This window comes from Apodemus sylvaticus, chromosome 7 (assembly GCF_947179515.1).
Source record: "Apodemus sylvaticus chromosome 7, mApoSyl1.1, whole genome shotgun sequence".
NCBI lineage: Eukaryota > Metazoa > Chordata > Mammalia > Rodentia > Muridae > Apodemus > Apodemus sylvaticus.
Genome location: NC_067478.1, coordinates 28,742,259 through 28,756,104, shown reverse-complemented (window position 1 = coordinate 28,756,104; position 13,846 = coordinate 28,742,259). Strand labels below are relative to the sequence as shown.

Sequence of the window (13,846 nt, the reverse complement as noted above, 5' to 3'; positions counted from 1 at the left end):
CTAGCACCACACATGCATTCCTCAGTGTTTGGAGTGAGTATTCAATTTCTCGTCTGCAAGGTCAGGCCGGGGAGCACGAACACTGACATCACACTGAACAGCAGTTGGTTTGAACCAGAGAAAAATATTATTTTGCTATTAATTTATGTTTTTCTGTTGATTTATTTTAATCCTGCTCAGCAAGAGATGAAAATTATTTTCTTCTCTTTTGATGAGTCATGGCAGTAGCAGCTTCTGAACTTACCCATTATCTCCCCGTCAATTTCCTTTGTAAATTAAGATATTTATTTACTCTTTGCGAAAGTAAGGTTGTATATTAAAACTACTTATGGCAACTCTTATGAGGCTAAGGAAAAAGGTTTTTCATTTAAAGAATAAACAAATATTTATGATGTATATAAACCTCATAAATCTGAATGTTAATTATTCATGACATCATGTGGTCTTATAAAGTGTTAACCAACTCGAGGGAAAATAAGATTGCAGTTTTTCCATGCTGAGATTATGGATCACAATCTAGTTCTAATTATGGGTTTAAATACCGGTTTTGGCAGCCATTATTCATCCCAAAGCCATTTTAATTTCAATTTCAGTGATTTATTAGTGTTGGTGAAACAATCTTCTTTGGCTATTTTTTGTTTTAGGTCCACATGGTTCATAATGCTGTAGCATCTGCAGGATGTTGGTGATGGATGGCCAGCAACTACAGACATCCTGGCACAAAATTACCATAGAGCCCAGTTGCAAGTGCTCTGTAATGGCGAACTTAAAGAGATGACTTATAAACTCTTCCTTTTGTTGTTTCTAATTACTAAAATACATGGTGTCAGGATAACTTCAGATTTTCTTTCCCAGATTCATATACTTTATATAGTGTACGGGATTGCCTAGTTTGCATGCTAGCGCCAGCTATCACGATGCTACATCTTGTTGTGCCTCGTTTCCCATCCTTCGCCTGGGTTACTCCAGTGCTCTCTGGGAACATCTCCCAGGAACTGTGGTGACCTCGAGATTTCGTCCTCACATTCTTCTGACTCAATCACTCAAGCACTTATACTTTGAACACAAGCCCAAGAATTACTTCAGTCAAGCCCTTACCTTTTTAAGCCTAATTTCCAAAGAGACACGGAAAACCTTATGCTGTTTGAAGGAAGGTTAGACATTAACACTTAGAGAGGGTTGTGATCTGAAGAAACTACTTCTCAAAACGTGTCCCACTAATAGGACACTGATGTGGGGTGCAGGGTCCCAGGCAAAGAACTAGAATTTAACCTTCTATTTGGAATGATGTAAACTGTCATGTGTGTATATAATGCTTAAACATCCATCAGTCTTGAAAGCATTGTCACTTACCTGTAAGGATTCTTCTAGGGTATCACTAGACAAAAGAATCTCCTGATTGTTATTGGCTTTGATTGTACAAACTTTTCTTAAATAAGGACCTTTAATACTCTCTAAGTACTTGATTCATTTATGTGACCTCTTTGTCAAAGTCCACTGGGTTTCTGCAGGTGATTTTCAGGAAGATACAGTCTTTGCACTGCAAGAGCATGTAGCCATTCTAGTTTCCTCCCAGGCTTTCAGGGCAGCTGGGAAACACCCAAGATGAGATGCTCTTAGCCCTCCCTCCAGACCCACAGTGTGTCCCAAACACAGTATTGCTGGAGAGCCAGGAATAGACCACACTTCTTGATGTTCTCTCTGGCTAGAAGTGGCTTGAAGTGGAAGAAAGATGCCCTTTCAAATTATCTTCTATTCCTATCTGTTTGACGAGGAGCCAGTCACTTGGTTTTCAGGCATTAGGATTTCTACTTTCCCCCAAAATACCCAATAGTCTAGGATTTATTTCCAACTACTTTCAGTTTCATACTGACTCATAAAGCATGCTCCTATGACTACTTTGTATTCAGTAATAAAATGTCTTTTTCCCATATAACATGTTCAGCCTGACTTTGAGAAGACACCCCACCTGGTAACACACTAGAATTTAAACAAGCTAATCCACTTGAAAGGGTGGTTTTTCTGGGGATGTGCATTTGGCTCTGATAAATCCCTAATTGCTCAGGCAGAGCACCCACAGAGAAGCCTGAGGAAAGAAAGGCCAGCTGCCTTGCTAAGCTATTACATCTGTCTTCCCACCGAAGGGTGTCAGTGCACTTGTGGCTTAGGTCAAAATAAATTAGTCTGCATAATCATTCTTAATCCGGTTTCTAACTGATCTTATCTATAGTTTGAAATTAGCTTACCTCTTGGCAGAACTAAGCACTCTGACCTTAAAGGAAGTTTTGCTAAACATGAAGCACAGGATATATTTGTGTCTGTGACGTGCACTTGTTTATTGAAGTTTACTCTTCAAAGACCATAATATTTTTAGCATCTCATACATCTCTCAACCGTTCGCCCATGTTGGCAGATGGGTTTAAACCTTTGCCACATGGCTCAGCTCAGAACACATCTTCTTTTCCCAGTCATCATATCCCCTAATTCTATTGCTGGTAAGCCTCCGGAAAATCTGCTTTAGGCCCAGGTGAGAAGCAGTGAGACGCAGCTATAAGGTCGGTCAGAGAAAGCAAGAGTACAAAGGCCTTCACCAATCGGCATAAGCCTGACTCTATCTTCCAGGCACTTTCTAAATGCCAGGCTTTGGCTGGTCTCCCTTGAAGGCCATATCCACAAAGCCATCTGGGACAGTTGCCATTCAAATCCCCCACTGTGCTGAGAAAGAAACTGAACAGCTTCTTATGAGGAGTTACACAAATAAGTGTTAATAAGTCTTCAAGATTATGTTGAATATGACAAATGCCTCTTGATAACTGTTGTGGACCAGCTCCAGTAAATTCTATCGTCAGAGTATAACAAACCAGACTTTCTTAGTCTTCTCAGCTTGACCATGTTTTATGGAATCCATCCCAGCTCCATAATCCCTGGGGGTGGGGGGAAAGATTTCTGTGGGCAGCTCAGAACAGCAAGGCAGGAAAGTCACAATAGTCCCATGAATGATCTGGCCATGTTCAGTTTGATAACAGAACAAGTCCCACGGTTTGGGAAGTATAACCTAAAACAGAAGGGCCCAAATAGATAGGCCCATTCCAAGAAGGCAATTCTGCTCAAAGCACATCTTTCTTTCACTTGTGGACCCTCCCTTGCTTCCTCAACTTCATTTGCATATCTCCTGATGCTCCACCTTCAACACTGAGTCCATGCTTGTCCTCTAAAACAAATCATTGAGTAGTAGTGTCGTGTTTTGTACCCAGGGACTGACCAAGGGACTCAACACTTCCTATGATCCACCACCATCAGCTTCACAGGGAATGGGGACTGTGACTTTCCAAGAATGCAAGCCCACACTGTAATGTGTTATACATATCAGTCCCAGCCAAAAATTTTTCATATTTGTTGCTTATCTTTCCAGAAAATATTCACTTATCTCTAAGATTGCCTAATAACCAATCCTCTGAGCCTGTTTCATAAAATTTCTAATCCACTGGCTTTGTGTTTGAAGAAGCCATTAGCTAGCCTATTCCTTGTGCTTTATCTGATGGTCTGAACTTCTCTTTCAGACAAGCAAAGAGGAGAAACCGGAAGGTGGAGAGCTAATTTCTCCTGAGCTGGTAATGTGGAGAGTGGACAGTGTTCCACTAGAACAGAAATGCTCTGACTTTATGACCCTGAGCTTCAGTTTCAGCTTTTCAATATGATGTTACTTTGGGGAGACTCTCACCTGTGCTTGCTGTCTTTAATATGTCTGGGAGGGAAGCAACCCTTTCAGGTGCTCTAAGCCGAAATTCAGAGACATCTCCACATGTGTTTGTCATATGTCCCTTCAGTATCCCAACATGCTTAGCTCCATATCTGAAATGTCTCCCTTCTTCAACTGTGTCTTAAATTATATCCTAATGAACTCTTGATTAAACCATTGAAGCTATTGAGTAAATGACCCCCCTTTCCAGGAGTCTTGCAAACACGGCCCGTGACCTTTGTGATCTTTCTAATGTTTTCTTAAACACGGCATTCAAGCAAAAGAGTCCCTATAATTCAGCCTCCGGACCCTTTTAGTGCCTTAAAGCGGCGCTGTCTGCAGTCTAGCTGTTCAGCACATTCCAACCTTCGTAATGCTGCATTGCCTTTGCTCGCCCTGTGCCTGAAGTCCCCTCTTCGCAACCTCCTCTTCTTTTGCCATAAACCTCAGTTTCACTTTTCAGTATCAGATCTGCTCTTCTAAGAAGCAGACTGAGTTCCCACCCAGCCTCCAACCGTCAGGCTCTTTATTGGTGCCTTGTTCCCATTGTTCATGTGGGCTGCTCCTCACACCACACTGTACTGCAGTTCCTCCTTTCTGGATCTTTTCTTCTCCAATAGATCTTGGGCCAGTAATAGCAGGAACCCTAGTATTGACCTTTGTATCTTAGCATCTATCACTTACAGAAAATCCATTCTTGGTCTTAACCTAAATTGTATTTATCACTTGATTTAAAGTACATCAATTTCTCCCCAATAAGAAGAGCGTAACTAATATTCTGCGACTGTTTCTTGGGTGGCAGCCAGAGTTTTGTGCACCTTATGTGTCTGCTTATTCTTTCCCTGTTGAACTACTTAGTGTTTATTGCTAACTTGACACAAGCAAGAGCTGAAGGGAAAGGAGGCGCCCCAGCTGAGGAAATACCTAGATCAAATTGGCCTGTGGCCGTGTGTCTTGGGAATTGTCTTGAATATGTGGGAAGAGTTGGCCCATTATTGGCAGTGCCAACCCTGGGAAGGAGGTCCTGTGTTGTAAAAAAAAGAAGACCTAGCAGCCTTCTTCTAGGTTCCTGCTCTGAGTTCCAACTCTGGCTTTCCTCACTGGGGGATTAACCCAGAGGTTTAACTCAGATAAACCATTTCCTCCCCAAATGGCCTTTGGCCATAGTGTTTACCAAAGTAGCAGAAAGCAAGCTAAAACGTGTGTAATGGCCTGTAAAATGGACCCTGCTTACTGCCATTTACAGTTGTGAAAATTAAGGTTTAAAGAGATTACACATGTGTTGGAGGGGCCAGGGAGTACACGTGGAGGTGAAGGCACTTGCCACACAAGCCTGGTGGCCTAAGTCTGAGTCTAGGATCCCATGTTAAGCTGGAAAGAGAGAACAACCCCACAGAGTTGTCCTGTGACCCCTACATGCATGTTGTGGCGCATTCATCGCCATGCCAACACACAAAAAACATGTACACTATACTAATAAATAAACTTTCAACATTGCAAATGCAATAAATGAGCGATATCAGATTTGAAATTCTATGTCCCAAACTCTTTACTACAGGGTCATACTGAAATTAAAAAGGTAAATATATGTATGTGTGTGCACACATTATATATTATATAATATATAATATATATATATAATATATATATATATATATATAAATTGCTTCTGCCACTTTGATTTACTTTCTTGTCTCCCAAAATCAAGTTAAAATATTTTAATTATCAAATTAGACTAGTTTTGCTCATCCATAGACTCCAGTGATATTTAATCCATGTATGTGGGGAGCAGCGAGGTATAGTGCCAAACTGTAGTCCCCATTTAGTGCCCTCCAGTCCACGTAAGAGTCCCCGAGCATCAGCAGGTGCCTCTCACACCGCTCCATTGTCAAGCTGTATTTATGTGTTCAATATCCAGTTGCCCTTCTCTTACTGAGACTCCTTTTTAACAGTGAACCATCAAATGCAGGTCTGCGAGGAAATGGTTTCTTCTCCTTCCCTTCTCAGCCCATCAGCAGTGGGCTCAAAAGAATCAAAAGAGTTCCTAAGAGCACTGGAATTCACACAATAAAACCAAGGCCCAGTAATATTTCACCGCCCCAAAGGTTCTAAATGGTAAGAATCGGAAAGGAATTTTTTGGCTTTAATGGGAATAGCGAACCTTTTGTTAGTCACTTCGCTTGCTTTCCTGCTAAGAAAAAAAGTCCGACTTTGAACCATTCATTTGGCTACAGTTGGGTAGAAGAGCACCCAGAGATTTTAATATGTCTAATAAAATCCAGCGAAGAATGGAGGCGCACCGGGAGGGGAGGAGCATTATGGTCCACGAGAGATGCCTTTGCTCTGAAAGTGGAGCTGGATGCTCGGTGTAAATGAGGAACCCAGAGTGAGATGTTGGAGGGCACAGCTGGGAATGTGTGCGGACCTCACTCTCATTTCCATCTGAATGCCACAGAGGAAGCACTCCACTTACTTAGAATTAAAAAGTACATCAAGAATGCAAAATGTCATATAAAATCTTAGCCATACTTTTTAGCTGCTTTTTAGTCCTTTGCTGGCTCTTCCTTCGTCTCTCCATTTTTGATAACGCCTTGGCCGTCTGTGCCTTGGGCACATCTGCTCTTGGCCGCCTTCCTCTGCGGCCGCCTTTGCTTCCGCTCTATCCGCCTCCTGCACCTTTTCCTCACCATGAAGCCTTTTCTCTTTCTTCTGAGTGTTTCCATTTCACCTTCCTGCTTTCTTCCTGATCAGCTCTTCCCCATTCTTCTTTCTACCCTATATCTTATCTCCCCCTCTATCAATAAATCATATGTATTTCTTACAAAGATCCCAACTGATAAAAGTACACAGAAGTGATACCCTTTAGTCCAGCTGTGCACTGGCCTGTGGCTGTTGATATAAATTCTGGGATGTCTCAGTGCAGGACCTGAGGGTTTGTCCAGAGACACAGGTAAGCAACAGGCGTGGCAAGTCTGAACCCTGGTGCTTCTGACAGGAAATGCTGATAATAATAAAAATTAATGTCAACATCATCTGATAACATAGGATTTCTCTGTGGAGCCTTGGCTGACTGGAAACTACTCTATAAACCAGGCTGCCTTTGGACTCACAGAGGTCTGCCTGCCTCTGCCTCCAGAGTGCTGGGATTGAAGGCGTGCACCACCACCACCCAGCTGCAGCTGTAGATAACATTTAGAGCCTTCTATGCACTGGGTTCTAAGCTAAACACTGTTTATAATCACTTCATGAAGTCCCATTGTATTATTATTCCCTTTGTACTAACAAGGAAACTAAATAGAGACACTGTGCATGGTCCAGACCATGCACAATGACAAGTAGACCTATGTTTCAGAGCCCAGGCAGTATGGCTTCACACCATCCCTCTTCCCAGCTGGATTTTACTGATACATCAACAGCTGAGAGTGGCCCTGGAGTCACTGGGCTCCAGTAAGGACTGGCCAACAATACAGAGCCCTAGCTTGTCCTGTAGTGTCACCTCAGTGCAGCCATGCAGGTGAACAGAGGGTAAGGCAAGGTCACCACAGACAAAGCAAAGTGAGCTCAGGTGTACACAGGAACTATACCAGGAGAAATACTTTTCAGAGAGAGTGAAACTTTTAGGAAGGAATCTAAGACCTACGAAGGCCTCCTGGCAGGGGAGCCATAGAGACAGAAGGAAAGAGAAGAGAGACGTTGGAGAAAGAAGACCTCACAGATGCCCAGAGGCAGCAGGTGTGGTTTGAACAATAAGCCAGGAGATGGGAGGGAAGAAGGCGGGTCATGAGAAAGGCATGAGGGAAGCAGGACAAGGTTATAGCTCAGAGGCAGGATCAGCTACTGACTTAGGAATGACGTCGAGTTAACAGACAGACATGAGGCATTAGGTCAGATTGGCAGAAGGGAAACCTTGACACACTGGGAGTAGTGTCAAAGAATCCTGAGTATCGCTTAAGCAGGCTGGACTTCACCCCATAAACCCCTTGATTTCACTTGGAGATCTGCAGTGCATACATGTGGGTGTACACACACTGGGGTGACATCGTGTCTTGTTTCTACAATCCCTCCCAAACCCATGGGTATAAGTGATCTTGAATACATAAAAGTGAGTGGGTGCAAGCTTATCCCGAAAATATGTTTCTTTCACATTCTGACTTGCTTCCTAAAACAGAGCAGTGAGTGATACAAAAACAGTCGGGATGTTTGCATAGCCCCGGGGATGCTGTGTGAGGGCGCCAGGCATGTCAATATCCACTATCACCTACAACAATCAAGAAAAAGACAGAAAACTACCCTTAGAGACATCAGGGGGTTAAGCTGAGGCTGTGTGGGGTGTGGTAAGGAGAACTGAGTCTATCTGTGAGCCCTTCTATCATGTTTGCAGTTTGTTATTATATAATAAACCTAAAAATAAAAACATGCCTAGTTTAATTATCAGGCGATTAGTCCCACTAAATAAAAAGTGGTGTTGTGGTGGGGGACATGACACAGAGAAAATATGCTAACACATTATTGTGGCAGCCAGGAAATCAAGAGATTCTAATTGGCAGATTTAAAAAAAAATAATAGCAGTTAGGGGACATTTAATGTGGTCATAAAGAGGTTCACACACCTCTCAGAAATCATTATGAAGTGGCAAGCATTATGTTTTATGGGACCAAGGGCGATAGTGAGCCCTCTAGTTAAGCACAGAACACCCTAGCACCCTGCGTTTAAGGAGGCAGGAAGCCAAGCAATATATTTTGGCAAGATTTTTTTTTTTAAATCAAGAATTGCCGAAGTCTCAAATGGTTGGTATTTCTTATTCTGTCACCTTGTGGCAGTTAACTACCCCATTTTCCCCCTAAATTGAATTTTCCTTAAACCTTCCAAACTAAATACATGTGGAGCCATTTCTATTCGCTCCCCCAGTGCTCACTACGGCTGCCCCTAAAGGCAAGTGGCTCTCAAGTGCGGCCTCCTGTCTTTCTTCAAGCCACTGCTAGGCCAAGACCCTCAGCAACCTGGCCGGAAACAGATCTCCTCCTGCCGGAAGTGGTCTGAGGTGGGGTGGGGCTGCGTTTTGTTCTTCCCACCCAGACCTCTGAGGTACTTTGCACACAGGAAGCCAAAGCCCTTCATCAGCTGCCATCTTTCCACAGTTCCATCTGGCTGCCTGAATAATTGGGATTACAAGTGTCTGCTTTGATTGCTGTGGGGAGAAATGCTTAAATTTTGGCGAAAAAAACCTCAGTGCTGCCTCTTTAATAGCTGGGTTTCTTAGGAAATTTCGTGTCTGTTCTCTCCCGTGTTTCAAGCAGAGCACTAGAAAAGGCCTCAAAGTGGTACAGCAATTGATGCTTGGGGATCTCGGTTCAATCTGCAGCCCACCAGGGTGCCCAGCAGCCGGGGAACAGGTTGGACCTTTCCTTGTTGAAATGGAGCCTCAAAGAAATTTCCTGCAGGAGCAGAAAGAGACACTACCAATCTAGAGTGAGGGCATCCAAGTGCCAGGAAAATGGGGCAGCATGGACCTCCGGAGATACGTGGAACCCCTGTGGTCACACACACACACACACACACACTCACTGTGGCCACTGCCTGCACTGGACTTGACTTGACAGGGGGGGGGGGTCTTAGCTTAATTCCCTTCTGCTCTCTCACCCATCCCCCACTCCAGTCCCTTCTGACCTCCCTTTCCTCTCCTTTTCTCCCTCTTACCTTTTTGACTGACGCTTCTTCTTAGCACGCCCCCCCCCCCCCCACACACACACCGCATGTGCCCTTTTCTACTTCTTAAATGAAATAATTGAAAACCTTTTCCCTACTCTACTGTGGAGAATCAAATGCTAGTCCACTCGAAGCCCTCACCACGAGCCCGAATGCCACAGATTGAGACAATAAAGAGCCGCTCCTTCTGGGTGCTCACACAGGGGCATCCTGATTTGCAGGACTTTCAAACAGGCTTCCTTTGCTCCGTGGCTGTTGTCCTGTCACCAGCTCATTGCTCTGAGGGCTTCCAGCTCAGTCTTTGCCCCCAACCAGATGCCTGGAGGATGACTGAAGAGAGATTTGAGAGCAGTAGAGGCTGATCTGTTAAAGGTTGCCTTTGCAGGGCTCTGCGGGAGCCTGACTTAAGCACCGCCCACTCACCAGCTTCCTCCCACGCTCCTAGAGCACCCCCAACCCAGGGGGCTCACTCTGTGGGAGAGGAAATGCAGTCATCAGGACCCCTCACTTGCTCTGGCTTTTCCGGAACCCTGGGAAGAACCCCAGTATGGTGTTCCCAGGGTCTGTGTTTCTGTAAGCTTTGGGAGAGAAGTATGTTTTAAACACAGATTGAACTGTTTTCGTCTACTAAGCTCCCCGCTCGCCCTCAGTTTCCTCTGATAGGATGGCTGTGGAGATCCAGCCCAGGAGCAGCTGGGGAGAGCATGTATTTCATGCACAGTGAGTAGGATCCCTTTATAAGAGCCCCAGTGGCCTCTGTGTGTGCAAGTCCCTGCTGGTCGTCCTGGAGTAGGAACTTAGCGTAAAGGCTGCAATAAATGTCGACATATCCCTTGGCACCTGACAGCAAAGGCCTGTGGGTATTGGGAGGGGTGGGCACAAGGAATGAGATACACAGAGCCAGAAGCAATTCTGGAAAATGAAAACTCAGTTCTCTTTGATGCCTGTCAAAATGGAAATGCTGAAATGTATTCAGTAAGGAGGTGCGGGGAGAGATCAGTGCACTGTACATTGTTTATGGAAATTGCATGAAGTGAAATTTATCAGGAATCTTGCATTCGGCAGATTAGCATGACAGTGCTGCAAGGCGCAAGGCAGTCTGGGTAAGAAAGCATGCTTTATTTCTTCCTGGTTATCACGAATTTCAGTCTTGCTGCTGGGGAAGATTCCCTTCTTTTTCTTTCTATCCTCATGTAAAAGCATTATCAGATGCAGGAAACTAAACAAAGTTTACAACACAGAAGGTGATTTTAGAGGTGTGCCAGAACAGTGAATCAAAACATTGTGATGGTGATGATGATATTGTTATTGTTATTATTTTGTGATAATATTAGTTGCATTTACTAGTTTACAAAATTTCTGTGATTTCTCCTTTTCTAGAGAATCGTCTTCTATATTATTTCCATAAAAAAAAACAGCCGCCCCCCCCCCAAATTCTATAATGTTAAAGCCCTGGAACCTAGACCCTCTTTGCAGATAACCCACATAAATCTGGACAATGTTTGATTTTCTCTGCCTTAGAGCACCCTGCTCCCAGGCCAGGGACCCATGATTCTAAGACAGTTTGCTCAGCAAATCCTGTGCGGTAGCCCTGGCTTTGAGGCTACAGAGGCCCTTCTCATGATGGCTCTGATCCCAAGTTCTTGGGCCCTGCTCCTGTACTGAAAACCAGTAGCGATGGATGCTCTCCTCCCCCACCTCTCTCTCTCTCCTGCTGTGCCGAGCCCACCTGCGCAAGGCCTCCTCCCTCTGATCGGTCTATCGGGACTTCTAGTTCTAAGGAAGCCAGATGGTCTTCTCACCAAACCTTTGCCCACATTTACCTTGTGTTTAGGTCACCTGGTGATGTGAGTAGTGCTCAAGGTCTCATCTCCTCAGCAGAAGGGCACTTACGATTATCTGCTCTTTTTGTTTTTGTTTTAACAGAGTTGGTGTGGACCTGGATGAAAACCTGACGGAAGAGCCCTCCTCACAGCAGGCAAGTTAGATAAAGTCATGGATAAAACATGGACTGGTCCGTGGCTCATCCAAGCTTCTAGAGCACATAGCAGGGGAACTATTTCTAAAAAGGGGTGCTTCTGCTGACAGCGCCTAGGAATTCATGTTTAATATGTGAATGCTCAGAGCCAACTCACTAACACCTCTTGGGATACCAAGAATCCTGAAACCACAGTACAGGATCTAGATTAGAACCCTAAGAATGAGACTCCTTGTGGTGCCTCCCGCCCAGCTGCTAGCCCATTGATCTTAGTGGACTCCATCAAAGCAGGTTCAGCAGACAACAGATGGCCCTGTCTCTCCTGGATGCCTTCCTCATCAGATCTGGTGTTCAGAAATCATGAAACATACAAGAGACAGAGAAACAATGTAGCTGATCCATTCCTGACCTAATTGAACAGCCAGTATCTACAAAGACCCAAAAAGACTTTGAGGAAGTTGCTCAGAATAATGTGCTAAGTTTTTTGAGTAGAGGAGAATTGTTCTCCAAACCTAGTTTTGAATCTGCCATCAAGGTAGGATCAGCCATTAGTGATACTGCCTTAGTCATTCCTTATGTGGTCACTCACCTTAAAACCAAAGGACAAATATGTGAAAATCCTCCCTATTTGCTATAATCAGAAGTCTGCAGACATGATCAGAGTAATGTGGTCAATATAGGGCACTGCTTGATAAACTGTGTTTTGATCGTGTTTGGATTAGAGGACAACCCCTGCTTTGATAGTAAGGGTTTCTCCCTCTTACCAACCATGTACCACAGCCCGCTGGCATTCCTAGGCAAGAGGCCACGTTCCCTGGGTTGGACATAAAAAGTAGGAAGAGCCCTGTTCTGCAGAGAAGGCTGAGGAATGAGGTTTGTAATGAACATGACTCCTGTGTTCTATGAACATGGTTACCACATGTGTTCCGGGGCCATAGGTGCTCTTTTCCCAGGCTGATTGCCCAGGGAACAGCATCAGTGCGGGACAAAGCACAGCATGGCTGCCTGGAATATTAGGACTGGGGCCAGCTTGATGACCTTAGAGACAGAATCAAAGCCATCGCGGGGGCTGTAATGAGTAGTGCGGAAGGTCTGGCTGTGGCTGAGTTTTCAGAAACATTTTCATCTACCATAGGTCAAATAATCTATTCTCTGACCTTGAATCAAAACCTTCATCTAAATTCTGTCTTCTTCATGTACCTCTTTCTTTACAAGACAGAATTTTAAAAAGTCATCAAAGAAATTTCTTTGCCTTCCTCTAATGCCCTAAAATTTTATAACCACATATAATTATTGGTAAAATTTCCTCCTGACCTGAATCATTTTTAAACTTTAAACATATTTTAGCTTTTTCATACAACACTTTAATATAAAGTTCACCACTGTTAGTTCAGCAATGACTCTTACCTGGAGATATTACCATAATGAAAGGTATTTTTTTTTTAATTTTTACAAATAAGATTGTGCCACATAGAAAGAGAACAACATGTGACATTTGGGTCTTGGAAAAGTTTTTACATCTTGGAGTTTCACCTTCCCTGTCTGTCCAAAGTGAATGATAATGATGTTTGCCTCAGCAGGCTGTCACAAAAGAAACAAACAAACAAACAAACAAACAAAAAAGCCAGGCGGTGGTGGCGCACGCCTGTAATCCCAGCACTCTGGGAGGCAGAGGCAGAGGCAGGCGGATTTCTGAGTTCGAGGCCAGCCTGGTCCACTGAGTGAGTTCCAGGACAGCCAGGGCTATAAAGAGAAACCCTCAAAAAAAAAAAAAAAAAAAAAAAACCAAACCCAAAAAAAAAAACCTTAGGACTAGGGAGATGGCTCAGTGGGTAAGGTGCTTGCTGTGCAAGCAAGAGGCCCCGAGTTCAGATCTTCAGCGCCCATATAAAAACTGGACTTGGAAGTGCACAGCTGTAATCCAGGGATGGGTAGGGATGGGAACGGGCTAATTCTGGGGTTCACTGACTGGCCAGCCTAGCTGGAGCAAAGAGCTCTGAGAGTGGCAGGCTGAGAAAAGCATTAGCCCAGAAAACAATAGAGGAAGACATCCGATATCAACCTCTGGCCCCCACAGGCATTCACATATATAAGCTAGCATACTCAGATACATATACATTTAACACACACACACACACACACACCATTAAAACATACCAAACTTGACTTATAAAAGATTTTAGACTCATCACCTCACTACATTAAATAATTATGTGTTTTAGAGTTCAGTAGAATAATAATCAGAACAGAAAGTAAACGCACAGGGGTAAAGAGAATCCAAATCGGCAGCTTGCAGGGCCTCCATCCTTGCTGTGCTCCAACTACAGATGAATATTCTGGTACCTAAAGGCACCTGGCAGAAAAAGGAAATAACCAGTCACATACTAAATCCTTATCCTTAGAGGACACAAAGCGTATCCCTG

At 44.0% G+C, this 13,846-nt stretch overlaps 1 protein-coding gene across 1 annotated transcript in view; it reads left to right on the top strand.

Annotated features, from left to right (window-relative positions):
* The window catches only part of Slc9a9 (solute carrier family 9 member A9), a 576,880-nt gene that overhangs the window by 455,700 nt on the left and 107,334 nt on the right, over positions 1-13,846 (top strand). The window contains exon 13 of the mRNA XM_052187635.1: positions 11,372-11,423. Within this exon, the coding sequence (XP_052043595.1) occupies positions 11,372-11,423 (52 nt within the window). The remainder of the gene's footprint in view (positions 1-11,371; positions 11,424-13,846) is intronic.